This window comes from Myotis yumanensis, unplaced genomic scaffold (assembly GCF_028538775.1).
Source record: "Myotis yumanensis isolate MYYU_CA2020_CCGP unplaced genomic scaffold, mMyoYum1.0.hap1 SCAF_3, whole genome shotgun sequence".
Classification (NCBI taxonomy): domain Eukaryota; kingdom Metazoa; phylum Chordata; class Mammalia; order Chiroptera; family Vespertilionidae; genus Myotis; species Myotis yumanensis.
Genome location: NW_027223754.1, coordinates 39,246,461 through 39,264,885, shown reverse-complemented (window position 1 = coordinate 39,264,885; position 18,425 = coordinate 39,246,461). Strand labels below are relative to the sequence as shown.

At 35.1% G+C, this 18,425-nt stretch overlaps 1 protein-coding gene across 1 annotated transcript in view; it reads left to right on the top strand.

Annotated features, from left to right (window-relative positions):
- PCCA (propionyl-CoA carboxylase subunit alpha) overlaps positions 1-18,425 on the top strand; it is a 341,666-nt gene that overhangs the window by 252,986 nt on the left and 70,255 nt on the right. The window contains exon 20 of the mRNA XM_070408647.1: positions 13,289-13,387. Within this exon, the coding sequence (XP_070264748.1) occupies positions 13,289-13,387 (99 nt within the window). The remainder of the gene's footprint in view (positions 1-13,288; positions 13,388-18,425) is intronic.

The window sequence follows — 18,425 nt, the reverse complement described above, 5'->3', positions numbered from 1 at the left end:
CTCACTTTTATCTATCAAAGAAACTGGGCTAAACCATAATAGCAAAACAAAAACAAAAAAACAAACAAAAAAACCCCACCAAAACCATGAAATTTTTATTGTTCATGCTTAAAAACATTCTGTTATTGGATTTATAATTCATGAGAGGATTTAAGGGGAGTAAATTTGCCACCACAAGTTTAAAATATAATTATAAAATTATCAAATATGTTATTGGTATTGCAATGTAGAAAAAAAGATAATACATATCTTAGTATGTGCATTGGAAATAATGCCAGTGATGGCCACAGAGACTAAGAAAAGAGTACAGATCTGCTAGATAATCCTTGGATGGCAGGAGAAATGGGCTTTTGGGGCAAATTTTCTGTGTCTAAGATAGTACTAGAATGGTAAACAGTCATAAAGGAGGTGGGATTAGGAAATACCATGTTACAGTTGCAGGATATGGGAATTTAGGAAGAGGGCGGACTTGGACATTATTGTAAATGACCTATAGCCTGATCATGTGTGGGTTCTATGGTGGTGAGCCCCCAGCTTAGGTAAAATGGGATTTTAATGGGGGACATATGTGGTAGCCAAATATATATGAAAAGCAAAAAGAGGTGCTAATAGGAATCAGATGGAATTAAAAGGATAAATAATGGAGGAGGTTTTAATGGAGCACAAGAAAATGGAAGAGCAGACACAGGTAGGTATGTTTGAAAAAGGAGAAAAGTAGATAGAGAATAGTCGTTACTGTAGGAGGAGTGCATAGTATCACTGAGTTGAACTACCAACAATAAGCATTTATTGAGGACTTATTATGTGCCAGGTAGTAGTTAGTCTAAGTTTTTAATTTATTCCTCACTACTATTCTGTGAGCGTATATTTTACATATGAGGAATCTGAGACATGAATGGTTAGCTAATTTGTGGAGCTGAGGTTCAAATACAATCATTCTATTGATGACAATACTACATAGAATGCACAGGATTACACTATGATTTGCCTAGTTTGGTAGACGTAAATCCAGCTTAAATTGCTCCTTATGCTAAACTCATCTATCTTGAGTTATTCATTAAACTGATATAATTTACAGTATTATCTGCAGAGAATGACCTTATCACACCAGTCCAAAAGAAACTACTACTATAATTAAACTGTTGGCAACATAATGTAAGATTTAAGAAAAACCACATACAACTGAAATTAATGTTGTTTCCGATCAATTAATGAGGTGATAATTAAACAGAAACTAGTTAGCCTGGCTGATTGTAGATCAGTACCTAAAATTTGTTTTTGCAATTCACATCCTTTGAGATAAATTTAATTACATTTATAGCACATGCATATTTAATATAATCTTTTGTGACAGATTAACAAGTCATCATTATTATGTATAATTTTTCTTGATGTTTTTGTTATTATTATAAATTTGGGAGAAAAATAAAAGATTGTTTCCAAGGAGATAGTGATAAAGAAGAAACTTAGGAAAAATGGTTGTCTCTTTGTTTTCAGAGAACAAGCATTTCATTTCCCTCTGAAAGGGTATTAGAGGTACATAACTATATTTTGGAATAATAAATTATTTTAGCAAATAGAAGAGCAGGATGAAGAATACCTGTACTTTTTATGTTATATTAAGATATAAGACAGTTCTAGTTGATATTAAAATGTTAAGAATCATTAATTATCATCACAGAATAAAAAAATGTTTGTGTTAATTTTGTCATGTTTTACCTGAGAAGCAAATGCTGGAGCAAGTAACTTAGCAAAGTCTTTAAATCTAAACAATAAGAAAATTATAAGCTTCTTATTCTCAACCTCTTATAGAATTAAAAATATATGTATCTGTGTTTCACATATCTAGCAGCAGTTTATGTAGCAGTCAGTGAACTATAATAATGTTAAACCGTGGCAATATCCCAGTTTAATTAACTGCATTTTGTTACTGGGGGATGTGGATATACCTCATATATTTGATATACTATTTAATAATCATTTTTTGTTGTCAGTAGTTAGGAGATAAGATCCAAAAAGAAACAATAAACATCTTTATCTCTAGGAAAATATTTTCTTTCAAGGTATAAATATGCAGTGTGTCTACTGTATACTAGTACAAGTACTATGTCTTACTATTTAGATTACGTTTGTTACTCCTGCTTTTGACACCTGGACTTAGGGGAAATGCTGGGAGGAGAATTGCAAGATAATTGCTTCTATAACTTACATCATTTGCATGGTTCTTTAATTTCCTTATGTCTGAAATAGGAGGAGGAGAGGTTTTGGTCAGAGTATATTATTTCTAGGATCCTTTCCAGCCTAATAGTCAAATGAGAAAATTGCAAATTTTTTCCACTTTTTGTGCTGAGTGATGAAAGCCTATTAAAGGGGCAGGAACTAGTTATTCCCTTCTGAGAATTAGTTATAGTTTAATTAACAAACCTTTTTTCCCTTCACATTGTTTTCAGAAATAGAAGCAAGGTATATGTTCAAAGTCTTTTTCAAATAGTGAATACCTTGATTTTTATCTTAGATTTAATTCTGCACAATGCTAATCTTCTTAACATTTGATGACCAAAAAAAATTAAAGTTTGAGTACGATAAAAAAGACAACTTCTATGGTGAATCAGAAACACCTCTTGCTGCCTGAATCTTCCCAAATGGATATTATTTTTGGAAATGCTTTTTTGGCAAATATTTTGTTTTCTAAGTTTTATATTCCTAATCTTGAAAAAAAAACAATGTTTAGCAGGTGCCTATTGCAATAGAAGTTGTAATATTTTAATGGTCATGAGGTATTGCTGAGGAAGTGCTTTTTTTTGTTTTTAATGGTGAAGGATGCAAGTAATCTCTCTCAAATGTCAAATTAATTTAGGGTGTGCACTTTCTCTTCCCCTTATGATGACGTAGATAGGAAAATTGAATGTTCCAAACAACTCATGGAAAATGTTCCACATCAACATTATTTGTACCACACATGCAGTTAAATGCTTTTAATGGAATGCAAAGTTATAGGTAGATTATTAAATGTGGGAAAATGATTTTTAAATGAGGAAGAAATTATATCTTTGAAGTGTCATTTTAAGCATCATAAATAATAGTATTATGAATAATTTTCAATAAAACCCATCTCTTTGATTAAGCTGGGGGAAAGTTGTTAGAAAATAGAGCATGTTGAGATGAATTTCATGAATTCTACCTATTACTGCCTTGTTCTAATTAATTCAAACATATAATAGCAATACTTTAAATAAAATATAATCTTTAAACGATTACAGGATGTTGAGACACATGATGTCCTGATACTAAAGGTTGCAGTATACACATCTTTTTGAAGTTTACATTTTTTAAAAGCAGGCAGGGCCTCCATTGGTCATATTCATAGTTTCTTTATTTCCCTTTATCCCTGAATTTATAAATGATAAGCATTGTGGTTACAGAAGTTTACTCTGCCTGTAGCGAGGAAAACCCTTTGGAGACATGGAAGACTGTATGTGGGAGACTAGTCTGTTGTAGTAGTCCAGGTGAGTTGATGGCAGGTTTGGGCTAAGGTGGTAGTGGTGATGATGGAGAGAGTGAGTTGGGCTTTTGAAAGCCTCTCCAGTCATCCATTACTCCTAAATCAATTTCCTATGATTTGATATAATTTCTTTATTTCCTCTCAACCCTTTCCACTGTGCCCTCTGTATCTCTCTTGCTTTGTCATCAACAGACTAGAAGGGAGATGGGATCGTTTTTCTCCTAGTGTCATTCTAGACCACTCCCTCTTGTAAAACCCTCGTACTTTGAAGTTCACACCATTGGTCTACATCACTACCTCCCCTTCCTCTTGGCAACCTTTAGGGTCCCTCTCCTGCATCTGAAGACTAGCAACCAGTTCATGGTTTGTCTCTGGCTCCATGAACAAGTCCTTATATTTTCTCTCCATCCACAGACCCCCACTCCTGTTTTCCTCCTTTATCCATCTTAGGTTCCCTGCATTCACTTACAAATAATCTTAACTTTCTCAACCCCTTTCATTCTTCCATCAAACCCAAAGTCAGATGAACTCAGCCTCCCCAACTCTTTATGGCTGCATCACACAAAGTAGCTGAGCATTCGTGGAGAAGTCACATACCAGGGTGGGTTTGTATCATTACATGGGCGTGATGTCCCGCTGCCGCCGAGACTCAGCATTGTGTAGCAGTTTGGGTGTTTTTCTGATAAACTCACTCTTCTTTGTTTTCGTTGGTGACTATTTCATATCTTAACTGCTATATTCCCACTTCCCACTTTACTTCCTTAGGTTATGTTACTCCTGAATGTCCCACTTCTCTCCAATAGTCTAGACCTGGTCACCATAATTTTTATTTTATCTAACTCATTTTCTAAACTGTAGCTAGAGTTATCATTTAAAAATAGAAAGCTGATTTTGTCACCTCTAATTCATACTCACTCTACATCTTAGCGTAAAGCTCACTGCCTCAGAGGTTTTCCTTCCTGCTGAGAAGTAAAGAATAATGAGAGTTAAGAGAATATAAAAATTCCTGAAATAGACTTGTGACCTCTTAGAATATACTTTTAGCAGCTAGATTGTAGAAGGTTATAGAAGGAGAAAGATATGTGGTAAGAACATAGGTACAGCGCATTTGTTCTAGAACCTGTCAGAGAAAAGGAGAGAAATGGTTTGGTAGTTTCAGAGCATAGTGGTTCAAGTGCACATGCAGTGAAAATACGAGATTCTGTCCATGCTTGGAAACAGAGGGGAAGTAGTCAGTGTGAGAGAGAAGTCAAGGGAGGAGGATGGTCCATACAAGAAAATAAGAGGACTGATGGCTTCAATTTCAGGAAAGAGGAGGTCATTTGCCAACAGTGTGGGTCAGTGGTAGGTGACAAATCACGTAAACTTGGTGTACTTTGAATCCTAGGTCAATTTAAATTAAAGAAATAAAATCTTTATGTTACTTTCTAAACAGAGATGTTGAATCTTTTGATCGTTTTTAAAAGATAGAGTTTAAAATAATCTAAAATAATTCTAGTGTTTTCATAGTGCTGGAACATTTCTACAATATTATCTGCCTTGAAAGGTGTGAAATTTTATTTGAGCCCAGAGTAATTTGTCATTTGTTACTTCACTCTTGGTCTATTTTTCTTTTTATTCTCACATTGAATTTTATTTATTTTGTTAGCTATTATTGTTAAAGGAAAGATCTTGAAAACTTTCAACCCTGAACGGGTGTTTGAGCAAAACAAAATATCCCTTTCTAATATTGGAATATGACATATTCAAAATTAACTGTCTACATATAGCTTAAATAAAAAGGCTTTGTAACCATAAAACCATAGAATTTTAGATATAGAAGATGTTTTCATTCAGCATTACTGGTTCAGGTTCCCCATTTTCAGATGAAAAAGAGGGTTGAGAAAGAGAGATGATCTGAAATAAATTGTAAAAATGGGTGCCATAGGTGAAATCAGTAAATCAGTGACCAGACAAATTGAAATGAGTATTGTATTGTTCTATTAGCCAAAAGGAAATTTTGAAAGAATAGCAACTGTTTATTGTGTGTCTATTACTGAAAGGTCTAAAGTAGGTATTGGTCACATGCTACAACGAGAAAGGAAATTAGCACTTATACTTATCCTCACTTAAAAATTTTTATTGTATGTATGTATATATGTATGTATTTATTTTAATCCTCACCCAAGGATATTTTTTCCATTGATTTCTAGAGAAAGTGAAAGGGAAGGAGGAGGGACACACACACACACACACACACACACACGTCAATTGGTTGCCTCCCACATGTGTCCCTATAGGGACTGGGGAACCTGGAGCCAAAGTATATGCCCTTGACCAGGAATCGAACTCTCAACCTTTGATCTGCAGGCTGATGCTCTAACCACTGAGACAAACTGGCCAGGGCTAAAATTTTTAAATATATAATATGGTATGTGGGTAGGGCACAATTAAAAAAATATAAATGGGTTTGCATTGAAAAGCAAGTCTCCCTTTCATCACTTTCCCTCAGTCCCTCTGCTCCTCTTACACGTTAGTTCAGAGATAGTTGGTGCCTTTAAAAACACACATGCAGGTTTTTTGGTTTTGGTTTTTGTTTTCTTCCTTAAGTGATAGCATACTGTAAACACTATCCTTTTGAATAGTTTCATGTTAGTATGTATAGAGATGCCTCATTTTTAAAGAAGGGGCACTAAGTTCTTATATGCTACGAGATACATTTATATTCTATGTACTTTAAGGACATGTTGACTGGGTATAAAATTGAGGGGCAACATTCTTTATTTTCAGTTTTGAGACCACATGGCTTTGTGGTCTTCTGTGATCATGTTGCTCTTGAGAAATTAGGTTGACCTGAGGTTTGTTTCTTGCTTGTGCATGAATTCTTATCTTTGCCTAAACACCCACATAATTTTTCTTTATTCTTAAAGTTCCATAAACATCATTCTATACCTTCAAACTTTTATTTATTTTGAAAAGTTTTACCTTTCATATCTTTGAATTTATATCCATTTTTAAAAGCCTTTTTGACTAAGACTTTTGCATTTTCTTTGGATCCCATTTCTCCCTTCTTCATATCTGTTGTCTTCTCTATAAATTTCTTTTATATTATTGGTCTTTTCTGTTTTGTTTTTTATGATTTCTCCATGTGCTTGTCTTTTTAAAAAAATATATATATTTTATTGATTTCTTACAGAGAGGAAAGGAGAGGGATAGAGAGTTAGAAACATCGATGAGAGAGAAACATCGATCAGCTGCCTCCTGCACACTCCCCACTGGGTACGTACCAGCAACCAAGGTACATGCCCTTGACCGGAATCGAACCTCAGACCCTTGAGTCCGTAGGCCGACGCTCTATCCACTGAGCCAAACTGGTTAGGGCTGTGCTTGTCTTTTTAGTAACATTCTATTTTTGGTTGTTTCTTAACATGACTTTTATCTTTATAATGTTTTTTTTTCTTCTTTTTTTTTTTTTCTGGGTTCTACCAGCTTGATTTTCATTTCCTTCTGTTGTTGTATAATCTCTTCTTTGAACCTTTGTTTTTCTTCTTTGAGCTCACTTTTTAAAAGAGGGGTCACATTTCCTATGGTTGTCTTTGGGACTTTGTAGAATTATTTATCTGAACACTTCCTGTGTTTCTTTGAGTAGTTTTTGTGTCATATGCTCTTAATTTACCATTTTCTCTTTATAAGAATATTTTTTTGCAATTAATGTGCAAAGATCCAATATTGGTTATTCTGATTATTATTTATGTTGCATTAGGGCAGATGTTTGGGTGTAAGCATGGGTAACCTGCAGCTTTTCCTTGTTAAGCTTGTTACCTGAGTGCCCTCTCACTAAGTCTGTTATTTTCTTTGTCCTAGGTTTCATTTCCCATTTGCTTTTGGCATTGAAAAGATAGAGTGGCATGTTCTGTGTCAGAATAGAGAATTGCTACTTTACTTCTACTGCTTCAGTCACTTTTGGGTAAAAAATTAGGTGTGAACTATTATATGAGGCATAGTAACAAGAATTCTTCAGTTCATTTTGCTCCCACCTTTCTATGGTATTAAAATGTGGCTCAAAGAAACATTTTCTACCTCTAATATGGCTTTTACTTACATCTAGATTTCACACATTGAATGATAGATTCAATAGAATAATTGCATCTGCTGTTTAAAATTATGTTTTTTTTGAGAAATCTGTTTACTGCTTGAAGCCTGAGAAGGCATATGATGGCTTCCAGCATATTCTCTTTCCTCATTAAAATTTGCATATATATTTCATAGTTTATGATTTGGAACTATAATAGTTTCCTTTCTTCAATTATATAGTGAAGTTGCAAAATTATACTCATTACTTACTAGGTGTACAAGGAAATGTTTATTTCCTATCACATGTAATCTTCTCATAAACCCTCTACCTGTAGTAGGGGGCAGGGGGTAAAACTTGGTAATAAACAGGGTCTTGGACTCTTGGTTTAAATAGTCTTAGGTGCCACAGTGCTTCAGGCCTCTTCCCCTTCCTCCAGCTTCCACTAAGGTGTGGCCTCTGGGTGCATGTAAAAGGGGCCTTTGGGGAGGTGGTCAGACTCCCCTCATAACTATGGAGGTAAAGACAGCTCAGACCCACACTGTCCTTACAAGGAGAATCTGGACTGGTGACTGCTGAGTCATGATTCATTCTCTTTGTCATTGAAGAGGCTTCTGCTACCGACAGTCCTGCTAACAGTCATGGAGTCCCCTGTGTAATACATGGTCTTTGTCCTGACTTGGACCTTCTCTAGTCATCCTACTAGGACAGGTAGGATGTGTTCCCACCATGATATCTAGCCTCTTCCTCCCTCCATGGTGCACTCTTGCTATGACACCAGACGCCACATTAGGAATGCCATGAAACCTAGTGATGGGCTTTACTAGAAGCCCAGAGCCATTCCTAGATTGTTCTCCAGAAGAAGTCCTCCAGCCTAGATGTTTTTAGAGTACGTACTTGTTACCTGTCAGAATATTTTCACCCACCTCTCTATACTGCCCTGTCTGTTCCCAAGGTCCATGCAGAAGAGGAAAAAGGAAGGACTTTGAACTCCGATATCTCCCTCTTTCCTGCTATCTTTCCTTCATGTAATACATGGGCACCTGAAAAGGGCCTCTTTTAATTTTCACATTTCTGTCTGGAAGGAACTTTCCTTGTGTCCTACTTGCCAAGTTAACATTTACATCTACCCATTCAATAGCAGAGGATGCAGGGAGAGAACTCAGTTTTTCAGGAAGAGAAGATATATCAAATATAGTTCAAAGTACTATTTTCAATTTTTAAAGAGGTAGATTTTTCCTCCCTGTTTTTCCATTTTTTGTCATATTTGATGTATGATTTATATAAAATTTACTCTTTTTAATTGATGGTTTGACTGAGTTTTGACAAAAATATATCGCTGTGTGATCACCACCAAAATCAAGATTTAGAACACTTCCATCACCCCACAGTCTTCCCTCATAGCCCTTTTTAGTCAAAGTTATTCTCCTACCCTTAACTCCTAGAAACCACTAATCTGTCACTTAGTGTCACATTAAAGGAATCATACAGCATATACTCTTTTGTGTCAGCTTTTTTTCACTTAGTGTAATGCCTTTGAGATGATTATTGCTAATTACTTTTTCATTGTATGGATATACTTTATTTGGTTACCCATTAATCAGTTTATTAGGCTTTTTTTTTTCAGTTTGTGGCTGATGTAACATTCTGATATATATTCTGCTATCATAAATGAACCTCGATGCATTCACGTGTAGTTCTTTGTATGTACATATCTTTTCACTTTTCTGGAGTTTTCTGAAGTGGGTCTATTATTTTTCATTCTTCCAACAATAAATGAAAATTCTAATTGTCCCACATCTTTATCAGCTCTTAGTATTTTATCACTCTTTTTCTTTTAGCCATTCTGATGGCTATGTAGTGCAATTTCATTACAGTTTTAATTTGCCTTTTCTTAGTGATCAATCAGTGATGTGCTTGTCATTTATTTTTCTCCTTTGATGAAGTCTCTGACCAAATTTTTTGCCCATTAACAAAAATGTAGTTGTTTTTCTTATTGAGTTATAAGTGAGAGTTACTTGTGTATTTTGGATATAAGTCCTTTATAAGAAATGTATTCTGTAGATGTTTTCTCCCAATTTGTGGCTTGATTTCCCTTTTCTTATGTGTCTTTCAAACTGAAATTTATAATTTTGATAAAGTCCAATTCACCTACTTTTTCTTGTTAGATTTTCATTTTTTGTGTCCTAAGAAATCTTTGCCTGGTGCTAGGTCATTCATAAAGATTTTCTCTCATGTTTTCTTTCCTAAGTTTTAGGTTTTACATTTAATTTTAATAGTTTTGAATTTTTTTGATGGTGTGGGGTTTATTTTTTTGACTATAGATGTTCAATTTGTTGACAAACTATATTTCCACATTTACTAACTTGGCACTTTTTGGGAACATCAACTAGCCATTTATGTATGGGTTTCTGAACTCTGTTTTGTTCTATTAATAAATGTCTATTCTTACACCAGTGTCTTGATTACTGTACCTTTGCTTGTTTTTCAAAATTCTTCAATATTCTATATATTAATTAGAATCAATTTATCAATTTTTACTGAAAAAAACAAAGCCTCCTAGATTTTAAAAATTGGGATTACACTGACTATATAGATCAATTTAGGAGATAACATTTAATAATACTAAACTCTTCTAATTTATGAACATTTTATAGGCATATATATCCATTTTTAGGTTGTCTTTATCATAAAAGCTCTGCTTTTAATTTTTGAAAGACTAGCATTCCCTCCTCTATTTTTTTGTTACTTACTTCTTAAATAGCTTTATTAAAATATAATTCACATGCCTTACCATTTGTCCATTAAATTGTACAATTCATTGGCTTGTAGTATATTCAGAGTTGTGTAACCCTCACCACAATCCATTTTAGAACATTTTTATAATGCCCAATAAGGCCCATTACCCATAGTTGCCACCCTCAACCCCCCAACCATTTCCACCACTCTCCCCCACCCTTGCTCAAGGCAACCACTAATTTACTTTCTATAGATTTTCTCTTCTGGACATTTCATATAAATGAAACTATATAACTGTGGTCCTCTGTGACTGGCTTCTTTCAGTATCATGTTTTCAGGTTCATTCATGTTGTAGCATGTATCAATATTTCATTTCATTTTATTGCCAAATAATATTCTCTTGTATGGATATAACACATTTTGTTTGAACATTCATAAAAATGTTTTATTTCAGGTTGTATTAAATTTGTTCTTCCTCTAATATGATTTCAGTAGATTAGTGTGTGTCGTCCCCCCCACCCCCACCCCCACCACTTCATATGCCCTAAAGATGGCAATTGCAGTTTCATTCTATTAACCCTTTGGATTTGAAATTAGTGTCAAATACAAATTTTTAATAATTATTCAAAATTCTTTTTTATGCATCCAGCTTCTTTTCTTGACAAATAAAACTTTGTAATTGATTATTGAGCTTCTTTTTAACCTTTTACATTTAGAAGCCATTTCAAAGCAAATATTTTCAGTTTTATAAGGTATTTTTAGCACTTAGTGTTTCTAACCTGTCTGTTGAGAGTTTCTTGTGGAAATCTTTTATTATAAGGAGATATTTAATTTGGGGAGAGGGGCTAAATAGGATCATTTAAAATGTATTAGTGCTGCTTTAATCAAAACTACAAGTCTTTCAACTTCACAGATCTTTATCATGTGATTTAATAATAATTAATGTATGAGATAGTGTGATTATCTGACCTTATTTTTGAAACTTACTTAAGGGTTGGGTAGTAAAACCATTAGAGACAGGGGAAGGGAGAAAATATTTAGGAACTACCATGACCGGTATATTGGTAGAGACTTTCATATGTTAACTTACTTAATTTTTATAGTTGGACAGATATTTTTACTATATTATAGTTTGGAAACTAAAGCTCAGGCTGGTTATACTCCAGCTTTAGTAAACAACTCTAACTTAGTAAAACATCTATCAAGTGAGACTCAAGTGTACAGCATAGTGGTTAGACACTCACATACTTTACAAAGTGGTCCCCCCATATTTCAAGTATCCACCTAGCACCATACATAGTTATTAATACAAAATAATATTGAATATGAACAGTAATTAAAGAGTAAAATTAAAAAATATATCAAGTGAGACTCAGGCCAGTCTAATTCCAAAGCCATTGTTTTCTTTGTGTATTTTTGTTTGTTTGTTTCTCCTCCCCACCCCCAGTTATTAAATAATACTGTATATACAGGGAGACCACTAAATCTGAAAACACAAGTGAGTAGATAATACAGGAGTGGGCAAAAGTAGGTTTACAGTTGTGAGTACATGAAAGTTTATTCTTGTATTACTATTTATTAACTACTAGAGGCCCGGTGCATGAAATTCCCTAGGCCTGGCCAGCAATAAGGGCCTATCAGGGCTATCTCGCCCAGTCCCAATCGGGGCTGGGCCAGTTGGGGCCTGCCGGCTGCCAGCCAGGGCCTGCCGGATGGGGCAGGAGGGACTGGGAGAGGGACTGCGGGAGGTTTGCTGGCTGGGGGGAGGAACTGGGGGAGGTTGGCTGGCCATGGGAGGTTGGCTATGGGAGTGCACTGAGCATCTGCCCCCTGGTGGTCAGTTTGCATCATAGCGACTGGATGACCAGTCGTTCCGGTCATTCAGTTGTAATGGTCGCTTAGGCTTTTATATAGATTCTATTTTTTTCCATATGAACAACTGTAAACCTATTTTTGCCCACCCCATATATGTCCTATTGATATTTCATTACATAGCCAGTAGCATATCTTTGATCCATACTTTATGACCACATTACAGAGAAAATATACATATATAAGTACTTATTCAAACAAATACAGTATAAAGTCTATTTTCTTTAATCAGTGAGTGTCTTTCAAGAGAATTAAGTGAGCGTGGGAATTTTTAGGGATCATATATCTTGGCTCTGCTAAAGGTTTATTTTGAAACTTCAACAAACTTAAATATCTCTTTGTTAGGTAGTTTACTGTAGACTTAAAATAATAATGTTATGTTTATTAAAAATCTCATTTTTAGCTCATTAAAGAGTTAGGGAATGAGTGAGTAAAAAGGAAGAAATAACTAATAGTACTTTTATTTTTAAATTAGCTTTTATTTATTTTTTCAGTTGCTTTTATGTTATTTATTTGAAAGTTAAAATTTTTCTCTTAAGAATATCTGTTTTAAAAAAATCATAGGTTTTTTTTGTATCTTCATGACTGATAACTTGACGATCAGCAAAAATATGACAGAACTTGCAAAGTTCAAATGGACTTTTTATTCTCAGTACCAAATAATTTTACCTAATTAAAGCTTCTGTTTAATTAAGATAACAATACATAGTCCTTCATTAAAACTAGCACAGAAAAGTTTTTTCTTGGTCCTTGGAGAGGATATTATATTCAGGCCCTGTTGTGTGGGTTGCAAAATGTCACTGGAATTTATATGCATTACTTGTCTAATTGCAGTAAATGTAGCATGTCCGGATAGGTTTAGAGTTAGAAGGCTGTTTGTTACTTACTGGAAATTACTTGAAACCTCAGTACCCACAGGCAGCTGTGCTCAGGCCCTTCACCTCTCCCCAGAGATGGCTGAGAAGACGCTGTTGGACCCTGTCTTTCATGGTGGGAGCAGTAAACATGACAGGTTGTTTGGGAGCCATCTGTTTAAAATGGCTGCTGCTTTGCATGTAGCAATGAACTTGAGATCAGTTTTCTGTCTTTCTTCCTGGTAACAGTCTTATCTGATGTCACAACAGGTGGAAGTTGATGGGTCGAAACTAAATGTGACCAGCACGTGGAACCTGGCTTCACCCTTATTATCTGTCAACGTTGATGGCACTCAGAGGACGATACAGGTAAGTGTTGGGAGGATTTACCTAGAGGACTGCATTAAGTCAGAGATCCTTATCAGCGTCTGTGTGGTTAATACTTACAGACATGCTAGGGAAAAGCTGCATTTTATCTACCGTGTACATTGGATGGTTGGAAACAGGTTTTCTTATTTTAGAGAATCTTGAGTTAATTCTTATTCAGAGAAAACACTGTTTTCCTTTTTCAGGCAACTCAGGAAGGGTAGTGTATTATATTTTGTTATAGATAATGCATTCTGCATGCTTTTCTAAAACTATTAGATTAGTAGTTTTCCTTGCCATTGTGGATTTTCAGTTGTAAAAGATGACTGATTTTATTATCTTCCTTTTCTGTGTAATTGAAATGTGTAGTATCAGATCATCAGAAATATGAGCTATTCATGTTGACTTGCCATAGCATGTTGATACCTTTTAAAAATTGAGTAATCTTAATTTGTTAACCTTTCTTTTACCCCCAATATAAAATTTATTGCATTGAGGAGATGCCTTGAAAACCAGGGTTGATTAAATGTTCTTTGTATTCTGTGACCTCCATTTTAAAGTAGGAAGCTGTGAAAGAGATTCTGCCAAAATTCCTCCAGCTCACCTCATAGTTGAGGTTTAAGGTTCCAAGAAAAAACAAAACAAAACGCAATAGAACGTGTGGCTGTCACATGCAAGTAAAAATCATAGGCCCTCCATAGCATTAAATTCTCACTCTTTTTTTATGAAAGTGTTTTGACATATTCTTAACTTGATTTTACACAGGAAATAGATTTTTAAAACCTAAAGAAATCAAGAGAATCACAGATAGAGACTGCTCTACACCAGGCTCATATGTCCCTCTATCTCTATTAGAGACTAGACTGTGCAGCAGAGGATTCCAGAACCCCTGCTAAATGGTTGATGACTAAACTAATTTCCAAGCCAGGTTCAACCTGTATGTTTCTAAGGAACAGTAAATTCTCAGTAATGAGCCCATATTTAAAATTTGGTTTTATGACTTGTCCCAGTATATTTTTCTCTCATATTTTCTTTCATATTCTAAATATGATGTTAAATGCTTTGAGCCCTTGAAAAAAATCACTGTATAGTTTCGTATCACTTAGATCTAGTTAGTGTGTCTTCTGAATGCATGGTTTTGTTATGCTTGTTTATGTTCCATAGAACATGCTCTGCACTGAAGGTGCTGTGGCTCAGGCATCCGTATGATTTGGCCAGGAGACATAGTCTGACCTCTCTGTAGTGCGTAGAGAGACACACAAAGTTCTCTTGTCCAGATCTTTGTATCCTGGTATTTTCAGCATCCTTCTCAATGACTGTGTGGATATGTGTCTTAATGTCACTTCTACAAGTAGAGCTCCCAGCTAAATTAACACTGGATATGTATTTACAATCATCCCCAGAAGTATTTTTTTTGGACCATAGAATATGGTTCAGTAAATTCATTTTTATTCTTTAAGATTTTGTTTAAGAAAAAAGTTAATGTGAAATAAATGACGCTTCAAGGCAGACTCCTTGATTCTTTGGAGAGGTCATTGCTTCCAGTTCAGTGCTCTCTCATTGGAAGGAAATCACCTGGGGGAAGTGAATGCTATACTGAAAAAAAAAGGTCATTTACCTAAAAAATAAAGTAAGGATAATTGTTCCTTATCAGAACAGGTAAATTTTATATACTTTCTGTGGGCATTAGTGTTGACTCTTTTTATCTCCCAAAAATAATAAGGCCCCTATGAAATTACTGTTATCATCAGAATAATAACACACAGTGCCTACTGTGTATCAGGTTCAGTTCTAAGCACAGTACTATATTAACTCTTTTCATCATCACAGAAATTGCATGAAGTAGGTACTATTATTTATACTTTTTTGTTAAGTGAAGTAACTGAGGCTCAGAGGAAGTCAAGTGACTTGTTCAAGGACCCACAGGTAATGAGGGTAGAGCCAGGATTTAAATCCAAGCAGTCTTACTGAGGACCTGTGCTGTTAAACATTACCCTGTGCTGAGGCAAGCTAAGTAACTGCCCTGTGATTACAAAGCAGGAAGAAGCTGAGCAGAAGTTTGAATCCTGGTAGTGTGACCCCAGACTCTGTGCTTCTAACCAATATGCCAAGAGTACTTTCCAATTTTCCCGTAGAGTTCTTGAAATAATAATTTACCTTTCATTCATGCTTTAAGCCAATGATGCTCAAACTTTAGTGTGCTTCAAAACCAACTAGAAGATTTGTTAAAACTTAAACTATTAGACTGACCCACAGAGTTATTCTGATTTAGTAGGTCTGGCCTAGGTGTGCATTTCTAATCAGTTCCTAGGGAATGCTGACCCTGCTGATACAGGGTCCACAATTTGAGAACCACCACTTTAAAACTTTGCAATCAGAGAATAAGCTGACAAATGATGAGCAAAAGTGCAGTAGGTAGGAGGCCAAGTCACTTGAAGCCTTGTTAATTACAGAGTGTCCACTCTGCTTTATCCTTAGCCAGTGGGACTCATGGAAGAATGATGGGCCTTGGGACCCCACCCATGCACAAATTTCGTGCACCGGGCCTTTAGTAGATTTATAAGAACCATAGGAGAAAGAACTGGTGGCTTCAAAATGTTTTTTGTTTATTTCTCTTCCACCTGCCCTTAAGCATAGGCAGATCTTCAAGGTTCATTCCTAACTCCATTTTTCCTCTATGCTGACCTCCTGGGCTCAGTACCTCTAAGCAGTTTAGCTACAAAACTACTACTACAGTGTGTTTGGATTTCTCTTGTACTTGTTTATGGTAAATTCGGAGAACAATAGGATGGATATTACCACAGGTATTTCAAGTGATTTTACAGTAATAACTGCTGGGGGTTTTTTCCTGGATTTTTTCACATACTTTAAACTTTTTATTATTAAATACTTTACACAAAGCAATATGTATTAATCTTGTAAAAACTAAAGACTAATGCAATGAACCTGTTTTCCTACCATCTAGATTAAAAAAGGAGCCCTAGCTGGTTTAGCTCAGTGGATAGAGTGTCAGCCTGCAGACTATAGGGTCCCGGGTTTGATTCTGTTCAAGGGCACAATGTAGTGATGATGATATTAATAATAATATATGTGCTGGTGTTTTTCCTCATTTTGTAGTTGGGGAAACTGAGGATTGTAGGGGATAAATTGCTTGCCCATGGCATTCTGTGATAAATGAAAAAGCCAGAATTTGAACCCAGAAATCTGTGCCCTTAACAATTGCGCTTCATATCCTAGTGAACCTTGGTATCTAGACTTAAGTTTTTCCTGACTGGTGGATTTAAATGGTATCTCTTTGTGGTTTTAACATATATTTCCCTGACTGTTAAAGACAGTGAGCATTTAAAATATATTTATTGACAGACCTATTTTGTCTTCTGCAAGATGCCTGTTCATGGTTTTTGCTCATTTTTAAATATTGAATTGTTTGTCTTTGATTCATAAAACTTCTTTATATTGTGTGAATTGTGATCCTTTGTTATTTATATGTGTTTCAAAAAACTTTCCCATTTTGTAGCTTGTGTTTTTACCTTTTTAAATTATCCAAGTGAAGTTTTAAATCACAGATTTAATATCAGAATTTTCACTCTTTTCCTTTATGGTTTGTGTATTGGATTAAAAACCCTCTTCTACTCCCAAGCTCATAAAGATGTTGCCTATATTTTCTTATACATCTTTTAAATTGTGTTGTTTTTTTCCCACATCTAAATCCTTAATCTCCCTGGGATTGATTTTTGTTTATGCTGTAAGATCCAGTTTTACTTTTTAAAATAGATAACCAGTTGTGCCAGCACTACTTAGTCATATTTTTCTGCCACTTACTTGCTAGCTACCTTCTCACCTTTCCAACCCCAACATTCTTTAAAAGGCTATTGTTTTCTATGAAGTGTTTCTCAATTAAATATAAGAAAAATGCTGATTTTTCCCTTAATGTGAAACTCTGCTTTCACAAATTCTCTGCCAATCACTCTCTTTCATTTTTCATTTATCTTTAGGGAATCCTTAGCTACTTAAAAAGTTTGTATTTTGCAGAACAAGGGTATCAGATGATAGTTGAGATACAATAAAGCATGTTCATGAAATGGGAGGTGGATTGGGAAGCATGCAGGTAGGGAAGTAATGTGAGCTAATAAGCATGGGAAATAGATTGGAGGAGCCCAGTTATGAATGAAAGGTTCGAGTCTGTGCTTTTCAATTATCAGTGGAGATACCATTGAAACTTTGTGCAGAGTAAAGTAATGCTAAACAAGTACCTTCTATCCCTTACCCACCCCAGCCCCTGGCAACCACCATTCTACTTCTGTCTCTATGAATCTGACTACTCTAGGAACCTCATATAAGTGAAATCATGTAGTATTTGTCCCTTTGTGGCTGGCTTGTTTCTCGTAGCATAATGTCGTTAAGGATTATCCATGTGCTAGCACCTGTCAGAACTTTCTTCCTTTTTAAGGCTGCGTAATACTCCGTTGCATGGATATACCATGATTATTTTATCCACTTACCTGCCAGTGGACATTTGGGTGGTTTCAACTTTTTGGCTATTGTGAATAATACTGTTATGAACATGGATGTACAAATATGAGTCCCTAGTTTTCTTCTGGGTATATACCCAGAAGTGGAATTGCTGGTTCATATGGCAATTCTAGTTTAATTTTTTAAAGAACCACCATACTGTTTTCCATAGCAGCTGCACCATTTTACATTCCCACTAGCAATGCACAAGAATTTCAATTTCTCCACATTTTCACCAGCACTTGTAATTTTCTGGTTGTTGTTGTTTTTATAATAGCTATTTTAATGGGCGTGGAGGGTATCTGATTCTGGAACGGGATTTATTTAGTTATTGAAAAAGCATTCAGAGTACTTCCCAATATTTGCCCTTCCCCATCTGTTTTATAGTGTAGCCAATTCATTGCATAAATGGAACTTTTTAGTACAAATAGAAGCAACTTTCTTAAAATTATTCTTTCAAACCCATTGTCTCAACTTATTTTTTTCCTCCCCTGTATAATATTATGCAAAATTCTCAGTGTGTAAAGTT